This window comes from Gobius niger, assembly GCF_951799975.1.
Source record: "Gobius niger genome assembly, chromosome: 12".
In the NCBI taxonomy this organism is placed as follows: Eukaryota; Metazoa; Chordata; class Actinopteri; order Gobiiformes; family Gobiidae; genus Gobius; species Gobius niger.
This window is the reverse complement of record NC_136863.1, coordinates 9,859,151-9,882,734: the sequence shown is the minus strand read 5'-3', so window position 1 is coordinate 9,882,734 and position 23,584 is coordinate 9,859,151. Positions and strand designations below refer to the sequence as shown.

At 41.7% G+C, this 23,584-nt stretch overlaps 2 protein-coding genes across 3 annotated transcripts; both read right to left on the bottom strand.

Annotated features, from left to right (window-relative positions):
• Positions 1-415: 415 nt before the first annotated feature.
• Positions 416-15,689, bottom strand: cUnh15orf39 (chromosome Un C15orf39 homolog). Of its 2 annotated transcripts, none has more exons than XM_079568180.1 (3): positions 15,562-15,689; positions 6,752-9,963; positions 416-1,988 (listed from the first exon to the last, which is right to left on the bottom strand). In XM_079568180.1, exons 2-3 carry the CDS (start codon positions 9,951-9,953, stop codon positions 1,099-1,101), a joined length of 4,092 nt encoding a protein of 1,363 aa, XP_079424306.1. In that variant the 5' UTR covers positions 9,954-9,963; positions 15,562-15,689; the 3' UTR covers positions 416-1,098. The 2 variants fall into 2 exon arrangements, with proteins under 2 accessions (XP_079424306.1, XP_079424305.1); XM_079568179.1 differs by lacking the exon at positions 15,562-15,689 and adding an exon at positions 10,683-11,008.
• Positions 15,690-19,963: 4,274 nt separating this feature from the next.
• Positions 19,964-23,533, bottom strand: ppcdc (phosphopantothenoylcysteine decarboxylase). The gene is made up of 5 exons (XM_079568203.1): positions 23,348-23,533; positions 22,198-22,293; positions 21,894-22,022; positions 21,648-21,816; positions 19,964-20,322 (listed from the first exon to the last, which is right to left on the bottom strand). The coding sequence occupies exons 1-5, from the start codon at positions 23,483-23,485 to the stop codon at positions 20,231-20,233; spliced, it is 624 nt and encodes a 207-aa protein (XP_079424329.1). The 5' UTR covers positions 23,486-23,533; the 3' UTR covers positions 19,964-20,230.
• Positions 23,534-23,584: the final 51 nt, after the last annotated feature.

Here is a 23,584-nt window from a genome sequence, read left to right as displayed (position 1 = left end):
AATCTCAATCCTCACTGAGAAATGAACCTAACATTCAATGGCACTATAATTATTTGGTCTCTTACGTGTAAACTTAATACACACAGGACTATGATTATCAAAAGGAATGTCAGGTCATTTCAGGTCATTTACTTTCACTCCTTCATAAACGGGGAATGGTATCTTGCATAAACTCTTCTTGTATCCCCAATATGATAAAACTACACAACTTCATTCTCAAGCGTTTTTGAAATTCTGTGAAAAGGCAAGTAAGGGACAAGGGCTGCACAATACATGAGGTAATTATATCAGCTACCACAGTATCATAAAGTAACTCAAGACACTTTACACAATGTAATAAATCTCTAGAAGGTTCTCCAACCTTTTTCCCCGTGAGCTACTTTCACAAAACAGGAGAGAGCAAGTGATCCTTTGAGATTCTTGAGTAAACCAACACAAATACAGAACATTCATTTGGTTTCTTTTTTTTTTATGTAGTTCATGTTTGCAAATTGTGTTCAACAGGTTCATTACTCAAGCCCTGGGTGCAACAAGAAAAAACATGAATCTGTAAATGTGACACATTGTATACAGATGTTTTGACTAATCAAATTACATCAAGCTTCTAGAGAAATGTGCAAAGCCTTTGGCTACTCGGAATGGGCACAGATTTGAGACTCCTGATCGAAAAACATGTTGCAACTTTACGGTCAGGTTTTGGTAATGTGCTTGGTAACTTGATAAGGCACATTTTCCCACATGTTGTGCAACCCTTGTTAAAGCCACACTGCGGAACATTCAAGGTTATATGTCACATCATTAGAGAAACTAAAGCGACTTAAAATACTGATGAATAAAAATCCCAGTGATACAAAAGGTGCTCTCAATGCTCTGCTAGACATTGACAATGCAATTTTTTCAATGTTTAAAAAAAAAAGATAAAAAGGTCTCTTTTTTTAAATGAACATCACCATGGAAACCAGCTTATAATGTCTAGTCAGGTCTGAGGAGAGCTGGCTTGTTATTCACCAATGAAAAACACCTGTATTGAAATAAATGCTTGTATTTCATACTACTCGCTGGGTGAAATGTTCCGCATCGTGGCTTTAAGTGCATAAACTACTCATCGATTTTAAGCCAGCCCTTTTTGTAATCTATGAGCAGCTCCAGGTAGTACTTCCACTCGGGCTCGCTGTCGTAGCGGACCTCGAACACGGTCTTGAGTGGATTAGGGTGGGCCTTGTGGACCCCCAGCACCTCCCCCCTGTACCACACCTCTGATTTGTCGTCTTCCTCGTACAAATGCTGGATCCTTTTCCCCACCAGATCGGGGTAGCAGACCTTCACAGCCCTCCTGGCTCTCCGCACGGCCGAGCGGAGGTAAGGGAAGTACTTGGTTGTCAACAGCGAGCGTAAGTTTCTCTTGGAGTAGGCGTTCAGCGGTTGTAAAGAGTTGGAGAACAGCCCGGAGGTTCTCTTCCACTTCGCGATCTCCGGTGTTTTCATCGACTGTCGGCTCGATTCGGCGTCAGACGGCTGCGTTTCTGACTGCAGCCTCTCCGAGTCTAAAACCGGCCGGTAGCTCATTCTTTTGCTGTTGCAAGTTCGTCTCAATTTGAGGATGACGCCCGGGCCGCTCTTGGATTTTCCCTGAAATGTTCTCGCGGCAGAAGGCTCGACATCACACTGCATATCGGAAGTTTCCCTTTGGATATCACCCTCTGTGGCTAGCGGACACATCCATGAATTGTCGTTTTCAATAGATCCATCATCTTTTGGACTTGGCTGGGGTGCAGAGTCTGATTGAGAGCTGGTCTGTTGCTCCTCATCTGACGAACAGTCAAGAAACAAAAGTCTACAACTTCTTTTGATGCGACTTCTCCTCGAAAGGGACTTGGGTTGAGGTTTTTCTGTGTCTTCGCGTTGGGATGGTGTAGGAGCGGGTGGACTGCTGCTGCTTGGCCCTTCGCCGGATTCATCAGCATCAAAGGAATCGTCCAGTTCTATTCCTGGAAAGACAGCGAGGCCAACCGTCAGATGTCATGCAATTTTGATGTAATGCCACAGTTCGTGAATACTTAGAAAAGAAAAAAATCAACTTCAAATTAAAAAATTTCTAAAGTGGAAATCGTAAAGTAGTGCTCTGAGCAGGTTGGTGACAATTTATATTATTTATTGTGCTGTAAAATGTTGTGGTAATAGAGTAAAGTAATTTTATTTTGCCTATAATGGCCTGTAATGTAAACGCAACCTGTGAAAAAAACGGATACAAAAACAGATAGCACGTGCTGTTAAGGACCTATCTCATCGGCCTGGAGACTAGATGGTAACTAGTTGGAGAGTCGAGTTGCCGATGTTCATGGAGATGTCTGCACATGGTCTCCAAGATGTCTACCCAATCTCAAGCAGCTATAGCAACGTTGTGAACACTATTTGTTGCCCTCAACCTGTGAGCTGCATCTGTGACTTGAAAAAGTCTCAGCTGAAATCCGTTTGTTTTCACCGAGACTACCATATGTCCAAGGGATGTCTCGGAGACATCTTTGTGACCAGCGGCAACTCTAGTCTCCAACTAGTCTCCAGGCCGGTGAGATAGGCCCTTAACAACACGTGCCATCTGTTTTTGTCTTTGTTTCTGTTTCACATATTCTCTTTGTATGCGTACAATCTTTCCAAGTTGCAGAGACATTGCGGAGACTGCCAGTCGCAACAGTCTCCGCAATGATTCCTCCACAGATTGGCCCTTTAGTGTCTAAATCAAGCATTTTCCAAATATGGGCGATGCATTTCTTTGGCAGTTGGCAGTTGCTCCGCTCCACCTTCTGACAAAGCCATACACATGCCCAGAACGTGCATCATTTATCCGACTGAAGAATCACCAGCCAGAAACAGGAGTCACCGGTTAACGCTCAACTACCTCCGACTTTCTTGGACTCCAAAAATGGGGAGTGCAGCTAAAAAGTGATTCAGTGATTTGCTCTTATCCAGGATTTAAACCTTTTTTTTCAATTAAAAACTAGTAAAAGATCATTCTGAATATGTTTAAAGAGGCCAAAAGTACAGGTTGAGCAGGTTTTACACATACTGTAATAAAACACTTGGCAGGTCATTATGCAAACGACACTATAAAGCAAATAACTGAAGGAAGTTGTGCTTTTTAGGTTCAGCCATTTCCGTTCGATTGTGATCACCTTTGCGGCTGTCGTGATAAAATCTACCCCTAAAAAAGGCGAAGAAAATAGAGCATCCACCACCAATGTTAGTTTATAGTCTGTCAAAAAAACCAAACATGCCACCATTGCGGAGGCAGCCGATATTAGCCTCAACAACACACACAACGATATAGCGTGGTATCAATCGTGTGTGTTGACCCTCCACAATGGCGACGTGTTGTTTCTTTTCGACTGACTGTCATTTGAAGTCAAGACGGAATAAAGTTTGGGTGAGGAAAGATGTTGAAACCATGTCCGGAGCAGTGCTCGTCTGCAGAAATACATGAACAGGAGGTCAGGCCTTCTTCCCTATATGGCCCAACAGCAGCACACGGCCAGAAGAGAGGAAGTGCTCGCAGAAAAGACCATAATCAACAACTTCTGTGAAATACAGCGGGTTCAGGAAGTTTCACGCCTTTTTTTTTAAGTACAAGTATTAGTAAAAGTTCTGCTCCGATCACAACCTAGTAACACATTAAGAACAGAAAGATTTTAGTGACTTTTGTACGTTTTCAGACGATAACAACTCTGAAGCCTTTCTACTGCTGTCAACAGTGGCGTGTTCAGACTTATTTAAAGTGGGCTGATAATTATTATATAGACTAGGTAATATTTTCCTGCCTCAATATATCAAGCTTTAAAATTTGCCATCGTAACTAGGTATTGAACACCTAATTCTCAGCATTAACCCTTTAATAGTTTGCTTAACTCTTTGGTAGAGCACACTTCACTGAATCATGAGTTGTTTCTAATTCTGCCTATCTCTACCATGTATGTAATACTCAAGATATCCAGTTTAAATAAGGCTTGGACTAGTTCGGACTGGTTTGGATCGGTTTAGACCTGGCTTGGATTTGTTCGGACTGGTTTATCCTGGTTTGCACTGGTAAAGACCTGGTTTGGACTGGTTTAGATCAAGTTTGGACAGGTAGGTCAAGTTTGGACAGGTAGATCAAGTTTGGACTGGTTTATGCTTCTTTTGACAACTTTTAGACTGGCTTAGACCAGTTTTAGACTGATTAAGATCAGGTTTGGACCGGTAAATGGAGGTGAAGTTAGAAGTGACCAAGCTCTTCCACGTTTCCCCTATTTAAATACGGTTACACGATCCAAGTATAGTTACACAAAATTACATGTCGATTTTCTAAGAAGATGAAAAGGGGAACTATATTGTAAGGCGTAATAACACCATAGGAGCACTTCGACGTCCGCGCAGTAAAGTGTAAACACATTACAGCTCAGATGTCGAAGTGCTCCTAAGGTGTTATTACGCATTACAATATATAGTACTTAGAAAATCGACATGTTCAATGTTGTGTAACTATACTTGGATCGTGTAATTTCTCACGTAATCGCTTCTAACTTCACATCCGTTTGGACCCATAGAGGAGAGGAGGTGAGGCTAAATGCTAACAACATCTTTGGTCTTTTGCGTGACTGAGCTCACACGATAAGACCAGACAGTTACGCATCAACTCGTCTAAGGTAAGAACATATCTCAGTATGGAAAAACGGTGGCCTATTCCTTTATTAACACAAGTCAAGTTGTATCGTTTTTAAGCCTAGAAAATAGAATTAACCACCAGGATGACAAAAAAAAATCAGCATAACATTAGCATTCTAGTAAATTTGTATGCAAGTTTGCGATTACTTGTAGCAATTGTCCAATATTTGTTTATGTTTGGTCATATATATTTTAGGATACTTTACAATATTGGGCCTCAGTGCCTCCAAGATGGCCTGTGCTCCCTCTGGCCACTCCCTAAACATCCCCTGGCTGTCTCAATCACAGTTATGCCATTTTAAACTTTCAGAACAGTTGAGGTCTGGGGTAAATTTGTGTGTGGGCCGCAATACGGGAAGTTACGGCCTTTACGTAAGCCTAAGAGTCTAAAATGATCAAATTAAAATAGCAACGATTTCAGTATTAAACAAAGGAATAGAGTGAGAGGGATGTGATATCTTCCTGAATCCACTGTATCAACTTCTCTCATTCTCTCCGGCATATCCCGGGTCCAAAGGCGCCATTTTGTAACTTGATCCGAGATGATTCAAATAGAATGTGAAAATGAGAGGAGTTGGAGCGGTTCATTTTTCAGGGTTAGAGTCAGCAGTAAGTCATGCTTGATTAGTTCAGAGGGTCACGAACTGCCCAGAAGAAGCAGAGAGGAGAAAAACTCTGTGTACCTGGACTCTGCTTTGGACTTCACATGAGGGAGGCTCTGGAACAAAATACACGTTTTCACATAAAAGCCTTATGATCTAAAGCAGTGGTTCCCAACTTTTTGTTTTTATAGAGGCAACCCCCAGTGCAATCTCTGGTGATTCTCCATTTAAGCAGCTTAGAATAAAGCTAATTATCACCAGCACAATGGAGCGCTGGTGCTCTTGTTTGAAGCAGATGTCAAGTTCTGTTTAAACCAAAGATAAGGTGTGATCTGACGACCCCTTGTGATTAACTTATGACCCCAGTAGAGTTCCCGACCCCCACTATCTATTAAATCTAGTGTCAAAAAAGATACATACATCCCCTTGGTTTCAACACCTTAAACCAGTGAATCCCAAGTCCACATTGTGGTCCCCAAAACTTCACAGGGGAATGTACAACTATAATGATTATTGTGCAAGAAAATCTTTATTAACCACTGAAATCAAAGTAATAATTGTTCCTATTCATTGAAATACAGTGTTGGGGTCGAAACAGGGGGCAATGGGAGAAAACGTTGGGAATCACCGCGTTAAACATTTAGCACGCTACACACAGTATTGAAACTTGTCACAAAAATAAGTGAGTGCTTTGAAGAGTGTTAGTTTCTCACTTCAAACCACAGCACAAACGACCATATGAACCCATTGCAACAAAAACATTTCAAGCGCGTAAAAGATTTCAGTCTTTACACATCAGAGGCCGCATTCTCAAAGTTTACAGCATTGTTTTAATTTGGAATTTGTCTTATCTTTCTCATATATTGCCCATCACGGTTGCATGTAGATCGTCTCTTATATATTGTTAAATATCGTATTTCTACAGCACATTTAGATCCTTTGTTTCATTGGGTTCACAATCCATTCATAATTATTCCTATTTTACAAGGCAGCAATCTGTTAATGTTATTTCTTAATTCTTTAAACTTTTGACAGAAATACATGCATCTTTCTGAAGTTTAACCAGTGCCCTTATGAACATTTTAAAACTGCATTGCCTTTATTGAGAGCATGGAATTGGTCTGATGTAGTTTTGTAAGGTCTGAATAATTTGAGTTTTTTTCTCTTTTCTTTCATATTTTCCCAAAACTTTATAGTTTACAGTTTTTAATCAATAAAAATGAATCAGACATGTTTACCATTTACCACAACATAATAAAATAGATGTGATAAAAAGAGTCTGAATACTTTCTGAACCCTCTCTACATCTATCTACATCGAGGAGGAGGAGAATACATAGTTTTAATAGACAAAATTGGAATCTTTCTTCAATATTTTTTCCTAAAAAATAACACATGGAAAGGCTACCCTTTTGGCAAAATCATTTTACAATTGATGAATTGACAGGGACTCACCAAGCTGTTTGCAGACGCTGGTGTAGTACAGCAGGTTGACCACATCGGTGTAGACGTCCGGCAGATGTTTGAGGGACATCAGTCTGCGCAGACGGGAGGAGCAGGCGCGTTTGTGCATTTGGATGAGGGTCTTCTCCTCCGAGAGTGTGGTGGGCCGCAGCTCCACCCTGTGCACCTGCAGCACCTGGTCAATCAGAGCTCCATGCACCGATGGGAACAGCACTTCCTTCACTACCAGCATGGGCAGGAAAATGGCGCCGGTCCGCACCACGAAAGGGAACGGGCAGCGCTCCTGGGCCGCATACTCGTTCAGCCTCTGTACCACCTGCTCCAGCGAGCTCTTCATCTCCTCGTTCAGACACGCCTCGCTGCCCTTCCGCCCGAACAAGCAGCTCACTTTTTGGTTTTTACCCGAAGCAATGTGGTTGAGCTCCATCTGGGACAGCCAGGACTTGAGGGTTTCCTCGGATGTGGCTGCCACCGATTTGGAGATGAGCTTCACGAGCGACTGGTGCAGCTCAAAGAAATGTTTGCGAACGGGCATCTGGAGTGGGATACTGGGCATAGTGGGCTGGGTCGGTGGTGGCACAGGAGATTTATTAGTGGAGATTTGGACCCCGCGGGGGAGGTTGACTTCGGGGAGTATGATGTTGTAAGAAGAGAGCTTCAGGCACTGGGGAGGAATGTTGAGGAAGTTGACCTTACCGCCAGGATGCGGGGGAGCGGAGAAAGCTGGAGGAGGGCTGCGCGCGGGAGTGACTTCTCTCTGGAACAACTTTTGGCCACATTCGCTCCCAGGCCTACGCTCCATGTTGTAGTCAAAATCGAGCTCACATTTCTTAATCTCAAACATGTGTCCATTGTCAGGCGGGTCGATTTCCTCTGGCTCTTTTTTAATGATTTTAAGTTGCTCAGGGTACTCCGACAGTTCTGAGCAGCCACTTTGGTCCGTTGGGGAATCCTGTTCCTTTTTGCTCATTTTTGTTTCAGCATCCTCTTCATCAGGCCTCTCTTTAGAAAGATCTAACGGAGCAGCCTTGGATACAGCAGCGCAAGTGTTCAGAGGTTCATTTGGACCTTCTTGTTTGATCTTTACCCCTGCTGGAAGTGTTGTTGGTTGGATGCAATTTGAACGTGCCTGCTTCCCAAGTGACCCTGTTTTTTCTTGTTTAATAGTTCCATTCACTGTTGGAGGATCTGAATTATAATCTTTACTATGGCTTGCAGGTTCCGTGCATCTATCTAGATGTTTTTCGCGATTGGTGTTTATAACTTCGTTCACTCGGGCGCCTTCTGTCACAATATCCTTGGACACTGCGGTCTGTTGCCTCAAATCTTCATTTGATAGTTGAGCTTGGGCTTGTTCTAAACTATAGCGCGCAGGTCTCGGAGGATGTGCACCCACATGCAATCGAGCCAGCTGGATGTAAGTTTGGTAAGGAGCCAGACTAAAAACGTTATTAATAACAGGCATCGGAGGAGAGCTCTCTTTGTTTTTATGATCAACGTTTCCGTGTTCAGTCCTTTGTCGCTTATGGTTTGTTTCCACCACAAACACATCGTCATCTTCATTTGTGAAGGGGGAACTGGACAGAGCTCTTTTTAGAGGACCTTTGTCAATATAGGAAGGCTGTGGATTAGCTACATTTTCCATCGAGACTGGAATAGGGGGGCAGTACAGTATTCTCTGATTATTAGTTTTGTTTGATAAAATGGTGCGTGTTGGTGAGAGGTGCGGGTGTCTAAAGTACGGTTGGAAATGGTAGCCATGGTGTCTGGTGGGCCGTATGTTCAGACCTAAGTGAGCTGGTGCCACTACAGGAGGAGGTGCCCCTTGTATTCTCACCGCAGGTGGTCGCAGGTGTAGACTGTGCTTTGGAGGGCAGTATCTGTTGTGTGGCTGGGGGCTGGATTTTGGAACAGCTGACTTTCTCTGACATGTGGTAGGACTGGTTTGTTCCACAAGAGCAAATGGAGAAGAATGTTCTGCATGTTGTGAAGATTTATCCCTATGAACAGAAGGTAAAGTTGCGATCGGGCGATGCACATGCGTTGGGCTTGTGTTTATGTAATCTGAGTGCACTGCATGTGGATGCGTGAGGTGGGTGTGCATTGGACTTGCATTTAAATTTAATGTGGGGACAAAATAACCTGAATAGTCAAATTCTGGCAAAAAGGCAGGATTTGGCATTGCTTCAAATCGAGGCAAAGTGGCCATGTAATGATCCCCTGGAGGATGTAAGGGATGTTTCAAGACTACAGGGATCTCCTGTGTGTGCTTGGAGCCAGTGTTTTTACTTTCAGTCCTTTTCTCTACCTCCGCATTAGTGGGGGAATAGTAAAAGGCTGGGTGCTGTGGCGCTTGTCCATATTTGGAAATAGGAGAACGGTTGTGATAAATCACAGGCTCATATGTAGCCTGGGAGGGGTACAGGCTGGGGTAAGCTCTGGGAGAGCACTGTAGACCGTGGCTCACCTCCTTCGCTTTAGTGGGGCTGTAGGTTTGATCCAGCACAGCTGGCACAGTGCGAGTCTGGCCAGGGCTGCACAATGACACTCCGTCTGTGTGTAACTGTCTCTGCTGCTGCTGTGTGTCTCTCGGCTCCCCTGTCTTCCAGCTGTGCTCATACACTTGGTTAGACAGACTGGGAGACCCATGTCCCATCACACAGCAGAAGTCCGTGCAGCATGGGCCGTGTCTGTAGACCGCCGGAGGGACAGTCAGATACACAGGTCTGTCAGTGGAGACACGGTCACCTGCAGCCTGCTCATTTCTCACAATCACAGAAGTAGAAGACTGAGGGCTGCTGAGGATAGGACTTTTAGTGTAAAACGTAAAGCCTTGTTTTGTCGGAGAGTTTTTATGAGCGGAATGGTTCTCGTCTGAACTGCTGTCTTTCCTATAAATGTGTAGTCTGTCAATGCCAGAGAGATGAGTCATTGGGCTTCTTCTGTCCACAACAGAACTCTCTGTGCTGCTCCAGGGAGCAGGGAATGCTGTTATGTCTTTTCCTTGAGCTTTGTAAGAAAAATATGCTCCATCATACTGCTTTCCCATGAAGCCTGGCGCACACTGAGGCTGAGACAGTCTGGCAGGAGCCATTTTTTCACTGTAGGACGGCATTCTTCTCCCAAACACTGGTTCAAAGAGAGTCCCCGCCGAATGGCTGTTCATCATGGACATTTGAATAGATGAGGTCATCAATATTTATCTGGAATGAGAAAAATATTTCAGAAAGTTTTTTGGGATGAACATGGAGTTAAGAGACTTACAAAACATTGAAAAGTGCCAAAGGTCAGACCAAACAGAACAAAAGCTGAGGATTTCGAAACTTTCATTTGCACAAAAACAGCTGCATTTTTCACGTGATAATCTGAACCCAGCGGTTACAAGTGAAGACATCGCTCCTGTGCCCACACGCCCAGATCCCGGTTAACCCTGAGGAATACCGTTCAACTTGTTCTCAGCTTCAGTGACCTGTGCACAGAACTTTTCATTCAGGGTGATGCAGGGTGAGCCATCGCGCGGACTATCGGCAACTATTTGACCTAATTTATCCAGACTGAGGAAATGTCAGCAATGCGCACAAAAAGGAAACATTCACTGTCATCCAATAGAAATGCGACGCGCAGTGGACGCAAAAACGGAACTTTAGACTGTAGAAAAAAGTTTCCTGTCAAGCACTATGTTTTATTGTGTGCGAAGACGTGCGTGTTTATCAGATATGAGCCAGTCACACGCTTCCTGTGTCAAGAGACAGTTCGCTGAGATAGATATGTGAACAACACCTTAAAAGCTGACGCGCTGAAGCCGCTGGCTGGTGTGAAAAAACTGAAAACGGGCAAAGAAGCCAAAAGCTGATACAGAGGGTCTCCTGAGCGGGCATGACGCGCGAGAGCCGAGTCAAAACAGCCCAAACCAACAACTCACCACGCAGCTGCGCTGACGTGAAGGCACCGCCAACAAACTCCATGAAAGTTCACTCTGGGGCGCACAGGCCGGCGGTGTGTCCTCTGCCCGTGGACTTGCAGATCATTCCGATATCCACGATGAGGAAAAGCGCAACTTCCAAAAAACGTCCCTTCCCACTTACCACGCTGATGAAGAAGTTTGCGTACGAAGACAGACAAAAGGCAGGAGGATGGTCTCTGAGCAGTGAAGGCGGGGCTTACGCCGGCGTGAGTCCTGTTCGCGCACATGTGATCTGTTCCCACTGACTGTTGAAACGCCTGCCCGCTCCAGGCGCAACAACTTTCTTTTCCTCATTCTTTAATAGATAACCGCTGCCACACATTATCAGTCTCGACCGCCTGTTCTTGTGGATGTGGAGAGACACTTGCATGACTCTCTTGGCTTTACTTTTTCTTCTTTTTAAATCTAGTTCTTTTTCTTTATATGGGCCACGAGTCCGGAATACGCTTGAATTGAACTAAAATGCGCGCGTGCATGCTGCTGAAAAGTCAGTCTGTAGCCTTTTTTTATTCTCCCTAGACCAGTGGTTCTCAACCTTGCGGACGGGACCCCCAAATTAGGGTTCCCTTTCTAATGGGTCCCCAGAGATTTTGAAAGAATAACCTAAATTTAGTGAATGGAATACGTTTTTCCTTCACTTAAGTCACTAAAAAGGAAAACGTTGGGAACTATTGCCATACAAACTTGCAGATATTACCTTGTTATATATGATTATTAATATTATATGTGTCAGGGACTGAGACATCAACACACACAATGCATGCAGGTTTCAGTCACATACATGTCTGTTATTGATGTCAGTTTGAGGACTCATTCATAAATATTTTAAAATTTTGGAACAGTAGGCCATGCTACGGAAACGGTCCCCACATTTCATCCCTTTGAAAGCCTTTAGGTGGAGGCACAAGAGTCCACATTAAAAGTTGCGTTGAGTCTGGCCTATAGCCTACTTCAAATTACACATTGCAAAGAAAAATAGATGACAAGATATTAATTCCCCTGTTTTTTAGAGTCGATGCCGGGCTCTTGATGTGTCCTTTGGGTTTGGGGCTCCAGAGTGCTGCCCCCGGGGCCCCACCATCATCTGCTCGACCTCCGGTTTCCATGACATTACAGCACAAGGCCCGCGACACAGGAAGCACCCAAGGGTCCGGATCAGCCACAGGGCCCCAGGGCAAACCACCAGAGTCTCACTATTTTTTATTTTTTAAACTAGAATTACACAGAAGAAGATACATTGGTCTTGAGTGGGCCGCACTCCGACTCTGACGCCGTTTTAGGTGATAGTGACAGAAAAAAGTAGATAGTAGACAGAGTTCTCTTTTACTGAATGGAAGTAAAAAAAAGTAATATGTGTTTTTACATTTCACCTCAAAAGTAGATTTGATTTGAAACACCAGCGGCACGTTCACTGGTCTCTCTCTGTTCAGAGCAAAGTTACAATTGAAAGTCTTGACTGGGAAAAAATTAAATTTATCCGTAAAAAATGTTCATGACAGATTGGCAAAGAAATCAGGAACCCTGGCCACTCACTGAACAGGGAATATTCTTCCCTCTGGCAGGCGCTTAAATACAAGAGGAACCGCTTTAAGCCTTCTTTCATCGGTGAGACTTTGGAACAAGACGGCCATTGACCTTACAGCCGCCAATGTCTTATTATGGAAACTGTGTGTAGCCGAGGTGCTACGCTTTTCAACTTTCGTATATGAGCTTTTTTGTTTGGCTGTACTTTTACAAAGTAATGCCAGACAAATCACTTGGGAGGTCTTTTTTGTGCTGTACTGTAGGTATGCATGTTGAATTGTATGTAATGTTTGTCTAAATCAGCATGCAGCTGAGAGCCCAAGACAAATTTCCCGCAAGGTAATAAAGTTTAATCTAATCTAATCTAATCTAATTCAGTCTCTTCTATTTGACCTGTGACGTTGGCACAATTCCTCATCCAGATAATCTACAATTCAAACCACACGGCGTAATATTAAACATATACAATATAAAACTGCATTTCAAACTGCACTGGCTTGGCAGCTTTGTTCTGAACATTTTAATGTCACTTTTGAATGAATGAAATAAATGAATGAAATAAAATACAAGCATTTACTACAGACATTGTGAAAAGAAATACCTCTCCTAAGACCTTTCTTTACTGTGTGCGGGACATCTCCAGCTCTTCTCCAGGGAGATATTGACTAAAAGCAGCCAAATATGACACTTAAATAGGTTAGGTCCTCTTTTTCAACCCATATTTAACCAGGAAAGTCACATTGAGATTAAAAACTTCTTTTTCAAGGTAGTCCAGGCCAAGAGGCAGCAAAAGATACAAAATTTCATCCAAATGTACTCCTTGATAACCCATCACATAAATAGCATTTTCCGAGTCTAGCTGGTTATTATGTTTTGGATTATTTTAAATGTTACACAGTGTTACTGTAAAGTCACACTGCGGAACCTTTTGCAGGACATTCCGGACAAGTACTAAGAGCAACTACCATAAATTTCATTGAGCGCACCTGAATATGAGCCGCTCCAACTTTTTCTTTTTTTCCATATATAGTATAGGCCACATGTATGTATAAGCCAAGGGAACGGTGTTCTACAGGTAGCCTACATTTGCTTTTATTAAAGTATGCTAGGAGCTTAAAAGCTTATAAATTTAATTATATACTTATTTCAAAATTCTGCACAGCGACTCCTCCCAGGGAGTGTCATCGTGTTTAGAGTCGCCCCAGGCCAAGGAGGACCTGATGAGTGACTTTTGATTAATTTAGTCCACGCCTCGCTTTGTCCCTCCATAATATTTCAGCGGTGAGATAATTAATTGCATTCATTTTGCACCCGAAGCCGCATTACAGGCACGGGAGGGCATCCTGCTGCCCCCGCCCTGGTGTGCAGCTGACACCGCGGACAAAGGGAGAGGAAGACAGTGATAGGATTTGCCACTTGTCCGAGTTATTGTGCAGATGAGGAACCGCGTGAGCTCTTCAACATCTCCACGTGCACAACTCTATTTTTTACATATATTTACATGTTTGGATTTGGAGCTGTTTTTTTGTGCCTTTGGAGTCCATTTATCAGAAATAGCCAAATGTTTTTGGACCCAGGTGCTTTGCTATTGATAATATGACGATGATAAGGTTCAAAGCATATGAAAAAAGTTCCGGCTTATAGTCCGGAAATTACGGTAAACTGTTGAAACTGAAAACGTACATATTCCAGCAATACCAAATATGCTCCTAACAATCAGCTGGACACAGAACAGCGCGTTGTCAATAAAGATGAATTTGTTTAAACCTGTTGTCAGAGCAAAACAACAACATCTCTAGCTGGTGATGTCCCGCTCCCAGAAAAGCTACGAGTCAGGTCTGAGGAGAGACGAGTCCACTCACAGTAAATAATCATGTTTTCACCAATAAAAACACACAAGTATCCCGTTGGGTTGTGTGGGTTTTAATTCATTCAATAGTTCTTAAAATCTGCGTTAAATGCTATTTTTTTTTACTTACAAAGTGCTCAATTTCGGCACTTTTGTCACAATACAAAGTTGAGTTCTTCTTCCACCACATTGTTTGAGGAAAAGCCCACTTCGTAATAGTGAACACTCTCAGTTGGTGGGTTGAAGTTCAGTGAGGAATCCTGTAACCTTAGAACCAGGCAATATGGCGCAAATGCTTCAAAATCGAATCATGACCTGATCCCTGTGACAATCCGCAGAGATCGCCATGTTGTGATCCAGTGCTCCTCTGTTTAATGCCCTTTGCCAGGCGTAGGCAAATTTGCTTTGGCTGAATTTCTCTAAACAAAAGAACAAGGGTTTAACTTGTCAATCTTGGCCAAAAGTAAAGCACTTCCTCTAAACTACAGTGTACATCTCTAAAAAAGGTGAGTTTTGTGGATGCGTTCCCTAAGAAACTCTAAAGAATTAGTATTTTTAGAGTACTTTATCAACTATTTGATCACTGATGTGCGCAAAAATATATCTCAAAAGTTCTATGCTGGAAGGCCGGATTTTACTCTCATATCTGATGCAACTGGACGCACACACACCGCAACAAATAATCTAGAAATAATGTAGGTTTTTATATATATTTAGTTATATTTGTTTTAAAAGTAAGTAATATGCCCTCGAGTAACACATTTTTAATAAATCTGTCATGCAGCAATATATTTACAGTAAAAAAATAAATAAAATACTGTACACTGCAAAAAGTAATCTTGAAATAAGTAAAACTTTCCTGAAATAAGTAATTTTGTCTTTGATTTCAAAGTCTAATTTCAAGAAATCAGTTTTATCTAAGAGTAAATATCTTGCCCCATGGTCAGATTTCTTGACATTAGAGTCTCAAATCAAACACAAATGTACTTAGAAAATATAACTTATTTCAATTTCAATTTTTGCAGTTTTTTCTTAATTCAAGTGTAAAAAGCCTGACAGTTACTTGAAGAATAAATAAATAAAAGTTGCTGCACACAATCACTTTTTTTTTTGGCTTCTATTGCTGCAACATGTGGGTCACACTGACCTTCATCAAGCATCTTTATATTCTCCTCTCTCACGCACCTGTCGCCTTCTTAAGTGTGCAGAGCTTCTAAGATAGTTCAGCGGCAAATCTACTTATTTCAAGAAAACTTAACTTGCAGTGTACAGACATTCACAATATTAGCCAGTTTGAACTTTGACAAAATGTAGATAACTTTGCTTATCTCTTAAAGGCATGAGAAAGATAGCAAGTGCACATGAATGCGGTTAACATCACAATCCTAATCTCGGCCCTAATAAAAGTGTGTGTTTGTTGTTTAGCTTATATGTATAAGATGCAAGTGTGTTTGAGGTACTCACTGCATCAGCATTCTCCTGACGTGCAGATGAAATGATCTCCAGTGCAGTGGCTGTGGGATGAAGCGTCCCGGGTGACCAGTGTGGACTTGTTTACCACAGACTGAGTGAGAGTAGACAGCGGAGAGGAGTAGTGGTGACACGGGCGGATCTCAGCGGATGTTTTCTGATGAAACTCCTGTTCTCCCTAAGGCCAGCCCTGGAGACAGCACTTGCATCAGCCCTACTCTGTGTGTACCCTTTATGGCTTCTATAAGTACACTTAAACACCTGAGCACCCACATTAACGACAATGTCAGTATAGCAAGGTAAATACGAGGCTTTACTCCATGTGACAAGAGCCTTTCTGTTCGCCTTTAAGCAGGAAAAAAGCAGTTTTAGATTTGCTTTAGTCTGTATCAAGCAACATCATCTGAGAATTGCTCCTAATATGGCTAAAACAAAGCTTGCCTCTGCCAAATAGATTGCTTGATTGTGTCCTTGGTTGGACTCAGAAGGAAGTATATTGACAAAAAGCTCACATAATCATAAAATAAGCCCAAAAATACTAAATCAAAAACAGTGTGTTTTTTTTGTCTAGATGTTCAATTCTACGGCAAGGTCAGGTTTATTTAGTAAAACAACTGACTCCCCTTGTTTGATAAAAGCATTGGACTATTTATAACCCAAGGAATGATAAACTAAAACAATAAAACATTGCTGTTGTTTTTTCTTTGGAGGATTGTTGGCCCGTAGGCTTTATTTGACCGGACCGCAAAGGAAAAAGGTTCCTGAGGAGCAGGGGAGACATTCAGCGAAATGTCGGAGCCAAGGACAATGAAACATTTCAAACAGCCCGGGACCCCACTATAAAAATCAATTCATAATATAGATAATGTCAAGCAAAATATAGCTTTCTTGTAATATGCATTTACATTGTTTACTTTGTTATATCACCTCAATTCGCAAATCTATGCGGTTTTCAATTAAGAATTACATTAAATAAACATTAAATCATTTGTTTTTTATATCTTGAAATCATCTCAGGGGCCCACAGGTCAGTGGTCACGACCCCCACTTTGGGAATGACTGGACTAGACCAAAGCAGGCACTTAGTGACGCCACACTGCCTGATCCCATCAGATTTCAGAAGCTAAGCAGGGAATGGCCTGGACGGTACTTGGATGGGAGACCATTTGGGAATGAAGTGAGTGGGTGGTTGGTGGTGGTTGGAGGGGGTGATGGCACAAAGTGACAACCTCGCTCCTGTTAATTTGAATGAATAATGCAATGTAAAGCGTCTTTGGGTCTCCAGAAAAGCACTATATAAAAAAAATGCTTTATTATCATTGTGCAGAGAAAGATCAGATCCAGGCACTCATATTTTGCAAAAGTAGAAAAGGCTTTATGAATGGGCCAGAAACATTAAAAATGAATTAATGTTTTCCATGTGCACCATTTCTTGCTGGATACCAGAAGCTCCCTGTTCTAATTTCTGTTTTCGCTTTATTATCATTATCATTGTCATTATCCTCATTATCACTATCCTCATTATCCTCATTATAATCATTATCATTATTATTATTAGTCCGAAAAAAAAAAAAAAGGTTGGGAACTATAGCCGCACAATAATAAAACTTTGTTAATGATAAAAACAACAAATACAATACAACACATTTACAAAAAAATAACATATTGTTGTAAAATGTCTGATTCTGCTTGAATTAAAAGCAAGTGCAAAAAAGTATGTTGTCACCGAAGCAATTCATTTTCAATCAATTTGTGATCATTTAATATGCAAAATGACTTGATTCCAGAGCATGTGCCGACAGTGTTTTTGTGGAGAAGTCGGCTAATTCTAATCCCAAGAGAACACAGTGCGGTTTTGTTTGAGTTTGACAGTGGCGACATTGACAGCATGTGACAAATATGAGGTTCAGTTCACTCCTCAGTCAGCGCTGCGGGCCGTTCTCTCCTGCTGCCTGGCTGATGTAATAATGCTCCTCTCAGCAGCTCATTACCAAAAAGTCCCTGGCAGCCAATAGCAGCGTGACAGGTTATAGCTCATACACGGAGCCACTCACAGCGCTCCATGTACTCCTCCACAGCATGACACACCGGCTGCTCTTTTGAAAGGCAAATACACCCCCGCCTTTCTGAGTTTTATATCAATGATAAACAACTTGATATGATGTTATGGGGAGCTGATAGGGCAGCGCTTGGTGGTATGTGCAGCGTTTATGGCAAGACAAAAATGCTTAATGATTGACCGCAGTGTTAATTAAAGAATAACAAGAAGCCTCACAGTGAAATGAGGCGGATAGCAACACTTTGGCCGTCTTTCTTGATGGTGAACGATACAGAAAGACTGAACAAATGGACTTGACACTGACAGCATGGTGAGAGACGTCATATCTGTCAGGAAGTTAAAAGCTGCAAGCATAAACACAGAAAAGTGATACGCATTCAAATGATGTGGCTGGTCTGCTATGGGCAACTGAAGAGAAATATAAAACCATCAGTGTGCCTATGAAAGCTTTTCATGTTGGGATGTTGCCGGTGCTAGGGATTAATCATAGTTTTACACCAGTGAAGTGAGAGGAGGTAGAATTCCAGATTGCTCAGGGCTTTTAGGTAGAGTATGACTGCACGTTGACGGTTAACGCTTCCCACGTCACGCCCTGTTTTCATTTCCAATGAGGAAGTAGATGAATAAACCCTCGATGAGAGTAACGTAAGATTATCTTTTGTTAAGGGGAAAAGATGGTTGGAAAGAGAATAAGCAGGAAGTGGAACACAGAAGATGGCTGGTTGCTTTTAGTGTTTGGATATAGCAAAAATAGGAAAAGGCACACTTTGAAAAAAAAAGGGAGGGTTCAATCCCAGGGCCAGACAGGGCATATCTGTGTGCATGTTCTCCCTGTGTCTTGTAGGTTTCCTCTGGGTACTCCAGTTTCTCCTACCACAAAAAACATGTATAATAGATCAATCCTCTAACCATTAGCCTGGAGATGGGCCCCCGGGCGCCTGCCTACAGCGGCTGCCTACTGCTCCTACAGGTCGCCCCAGCGGCACTGAAGCATGGGTTGAACTCAGAGAATAACTTGCCCTAGAGAGATCAATAAAGTACAACTTGACCCGAACTTAATAAATATTTGAATGTAATGAAAATACCTTTATTTTCATGGCCAAGAAAAGATGCTTCGACCATAGAAGGTTTTCATCAGGGCTTCAATAAAAAGGAATCAACAGGACGATCGAAGATTCAATTTGCTGTGTATCTACAATAGTCTTCTTCAGCCCAGCCCAATTCAACAAAGGTAACAGCACCGTTCAACAAGAGAAGGCCAAGTTTTACCGTTAAACAAGGTGGAGCCAAAAGCAAGTCTAACAACTGGAGGAAAAGTCTTGCCTGCAGCCAGAAATAATCATTTCAGCTGACAAAGCTTTTTGGACAAGAAGCGAAACGCTCTCATGACATGACAAGATCAAAGCCTTTTTTTTTTTTTTAATCTACGACTGCGAGCATCTAAACGCATCGTGGTAATAGAGCTCATGTGTGTGAAGTCACAACATGGCAACGGCGTGGCAGTTAGCATTCAATCGAGGCAACAGCAGCAAAGTTCCAACAGATATTTCAATTAACACTTGATGTTTGTGGATAAAACACCTCTAGGATTTTCCACATTAACCCATACAAATTCAGTGTCTCTTGGAATGAGATAGAAAGAAATGTTTAAGTCCTACACGGGTCTGGTTAGCGACAGAGGAACACAGACCAGACGTGCATCAGAGACGGACCACCATAAACATGTCTAAACGCACAACATGGCTTTCCTCACTCCTGACCTCTGATACTGCCTGTTTAAACAGCACACGGAATAATGTATCCACCACCAATAAAAAAAAAAAAAAATCATCTGGGGAAAAAACACACGTCCGTTGGGTTGAACTGGATAAAATCTAAAACAAATCTTGTAAGAAGCCAAGTGTTGCATACTCTGCATGCCTCTCAAAGTGACAAACTAGAACAATGAGGACAATGTGCTTATTTAAAGGAATTTAAGTCTATGCTCCCATTAAACAACCAGCTACTCCAGCTGCCCCAAGAAGGGACGAAACAGGTCTCCCAAGTTTATGTTTACAGAGTGGAATTTGGTCATTGTTGAACCTGAATGTGACACAGCATGAAAGGTTTATTTGTTTACAGCCTGATAACAGCATTTGCACTATACAGCTTATCAGACTAGAGACTAACTTACTGTAGAATCAAGTGACTAAATGTTGTAGTATATTAAAACAATGAGGAAATAATTTGTTTTTGGTAAAGAGCAAGGTATCGCAGAGCAGCAAAGTAGAGAGAGATTGTGTAAACCATCATCTACAGGTGAGTTGCCTCGTTTTAGGTTTCATTTAATACATCAGTGAATATACTAATGCAACACAAGAAGGAGGAAACTGAACTCTTTGCTGGACCGGAAATCATAACAAGTTGTATAATGTAAATGTTGAAAGTTTTTTGTGTGATCTGTTATGTTGCCACAAACTGAATTACAGGTCATATGTCCTTCATTCTGCGTACTAGGACAGTGTTGGTGCACAATGAACTATCAATGTTTTTATTGTTGACTCTGGTTCTGTTCATTGTTTGCCTTATTTAGCTCCGACCTCTTCTGCTTGTCACACATACAGGTCATGCGTTTTCGGGCAGCTCGTCTGGTTGATGAAGAAGGTACTGTCTGATTGTAGAGACTATAGTTGCCACTTCTGCCATGGCTCCTTTTCCTGCAACAGAGAAAACGTTCTGTGGTTCAGCCCAACAGTGCGTCAGCAGTTGAGTAGCATCACCCGACAAGTTCATACGTGCACGTCTGCTTCCAAAATGTGTGAAATTGTTATCACTTAGTGTCAATCACTGATTGGATGATTAAACAAGTTAACCACTGTTTAATCCTCCAGTCGAAGTACACATTTTCGAGAAATAATACTTAGCATGAACTTCCTGTTTCCTTTTGGCCACAGTCCGTCGATGCAGCCTTAGCAATAAAATGATCAACAGTGATTCATAGATTGATTCAGATCCTCTTTCTAAAGCATTTTTTGGGGCGGAACAGAAATCATATTTCTGATAAATTTAGAAAGTCTAGATTATACACAATGTTACAGAGAGTGAAAACACATTTGAACAGATGCAGAGTTGTAGGCTTCCTGATACTTATTGTACCACTTTATTACAACTGAGTGGTTGGATCTAAATGGTAAAGAGTCTCAACTTAATCCATTCAAAGCTCAGTGGTTTTCAAGCCTGAGGGTGGTTTTCACCAATTGGAGTCATACAATAATTCCATGGGCTCACCAGATCATACTCCTGATCTAGTGAGCCCATTAAATTATTGTAAAGTATAATTTATTATAGGCTTAAACACGACTTAATATCTGCTTCAAACAATAGGTTGCACTCATGTTGTAGAATTTGATTTCAGTCGGAGGGCAGGTGCCAATACAACTCTATGCGAGAGAAACCTCCAGACAGAAAATGTCCAAATGTTTTCCCTCATCATTATTTGATAGTGATTGGATTCACAAACCTGCCAACATTCTTCTTATGGCTGAAAGTCTTTTCTACCGGCCAACATTACGCACATGTTTTTGAATTTTGTCACCACTTTTGGACACCTTTATATGGAAATAATTAGACCTTAGTTCATATGCGTCAGAAGAGATTACTTTGAACCTTGTGACAGTTTTTGTTTCATGTGAATTGGGCCAGGAATTACAGAGATATTAGCAATAAAATAAGATGAGAAGTCTGCATTTTGGTGGTTACCATTGAATTTTCAGCTGCCCTCATCCTCAATTTTAATCTATAGGATCTTTACAGTGTTTTGATGTCACGTCAACACAACCTATTCAAACTGCACCAGTGTATGCAATACAAACAATAAATGCATGTTTTTAAAGTAATCTAAATAGAAAACCTGTCGTGGGGGGTTCCCCCGAACTGTCTTATACTCACGATGATAAACAATCGCTCATTTGTTACAATACATTTGTTTGTCAAGGGTAGAACAAGCATATTGTCTTTGGAACAGACTGGACGTTATACCCACCTTCGTCTCCACACACCAGCTTCTTGGAAATACAAGGGATTTCTTTGTATCCAAATGTTTGAAGCCTGGATACATGCTCAGCCGTGATAGGGTGATTCCACATGGCTGTGTTCATGGCAGGGCAGAAAAGCAAAGGGCGGCTGGTGTCCCATGCTCTCACCACACACGTCTATGGGGATACAAATTTGAGTTAAACTTGTGCTGGAAATGAACGAGTGCTGCGGATTTATATTCACGCCGTCTTACCAACAAATTATCACAAAGGCCATTAGCAATTTTTGCAAGAGTATTTGCATCCAAGGGAGCAATGACGAACAGATGAGCCCAGCGCCTCAGCTCAATATGCAGTACAGGGTCTGATCTTTGTGTCCACAGCTACAACAGAAACAAATCAAGATCAAAAATAAAATAAAATTGGCACAACCCTCACAGCCACAAACAGCAGCAAAGTCATGCCTGGTAAACGTGTTATAACTGTGTTGTAGTTTTTTAATTCTTTAAAATCACAAAACGTTCTTCTTCTATGTCATTGCTGTGATTTAAGCTTTACCTCCCATTCGTCTGTGTCACTGAAGATTTTCACTGGGACCTCAGCTGAGTTGTAGAAGTGCTTGGCGTGTTCTGTGGTAACCACTCTTACATCCACCTGCAAAACAGAACCTGATGCATAAATATAAATACTTAAAGGAGCTATACCTGATTGTACACAAAACAGGGTCACTCAAATTTCATATTGCTATTTTCTGATCCAAACTCATCTCAAATGAGCAAAAGCACCGAGTATGGAGTGAATGTACAACTGTCTCATGTAAAGCGCTTTGTGACTATATGTCTGTGAAAGGCGCTATATAAATAAAGATCTTCTTCTTCTTCTTCTTCTTCAAATGCATTTACAACATCAACATTCGTCACAGGGACAAAGTTTAAACCAGATTTCACAACTTTCAGGGAGGAAAACTGTCACCTCACTGTAAAAAATGCCTACTAGCCTGACATTTTATGACTGTTTAAAAGGCTTTAAAACCTGTGTTTTTTGACTAAATGTCTGCTTTTACCATATACTAAAGGACAAAACAAATTTGATTCCAATAACAGAAAATTAAAAAATCAAGGATAGCTCCTTTAAGGGCAAACATTAAGGTCCATACAAAAAGATATGACACTTTTTTGGGGGGTTGCCTATTAGTTAAGCACAAAATGAAATAAGCCTGTGCATGAGCTGGTGTTTCGTAAATATTTGACTGACTAATAGGTTCCTTAACTTTCTTAATTACATTTTGTGCCTATATTAGGGGCAGACCGCTGATAATACAAAAATAAACAATAACAAAAACTGAAACAATAATGATAAACATTCAGCTGTTTTGTTTTTTTAGGTATCACTTCGTTGCGGGGTAAGGCATACCAAATTTGCAAATGTAACAAACCATAAAAAATCATTGCTCCTTGTTTTTTTTATCTATTTGAAAATGCCTTCATAACAAGCTAATCTAATATTATAATTTAATGAGAAACATGTGATATGTTGACAAGGGGAGGTCAACATGAAAACCACAGCTACACCTAGTGGTAAAATGTACTCTTTTCTACATACGTGATAAAAAAAAAAACACATTTGATAACAAGGGCAGGGTGTATAAATCATACGTATAAATCCCACTGCCATAGAAGAAGAGAAGTCTGTAAATTCTGTTAAATACCCCGGAGAACTTGAGGAGCTCGGAAACCAAAATTGGAAGTTTCAATGCCGCCACACTTCCGGTCACACCGACGAGGATATTAAAAAGTCCACTAGTTTTGTCTAAACTTGAGCATGAAGCTGCCTCATCTGTCTGCATGGCTCTCCTCTTGCGCCCTTCTTACTGTGTCCGGTCTGGCCGCGCACTTCCGTAAACACCGAAAGCAACAGCCAATCAGAACTCTTCCTTCAAGCCGGT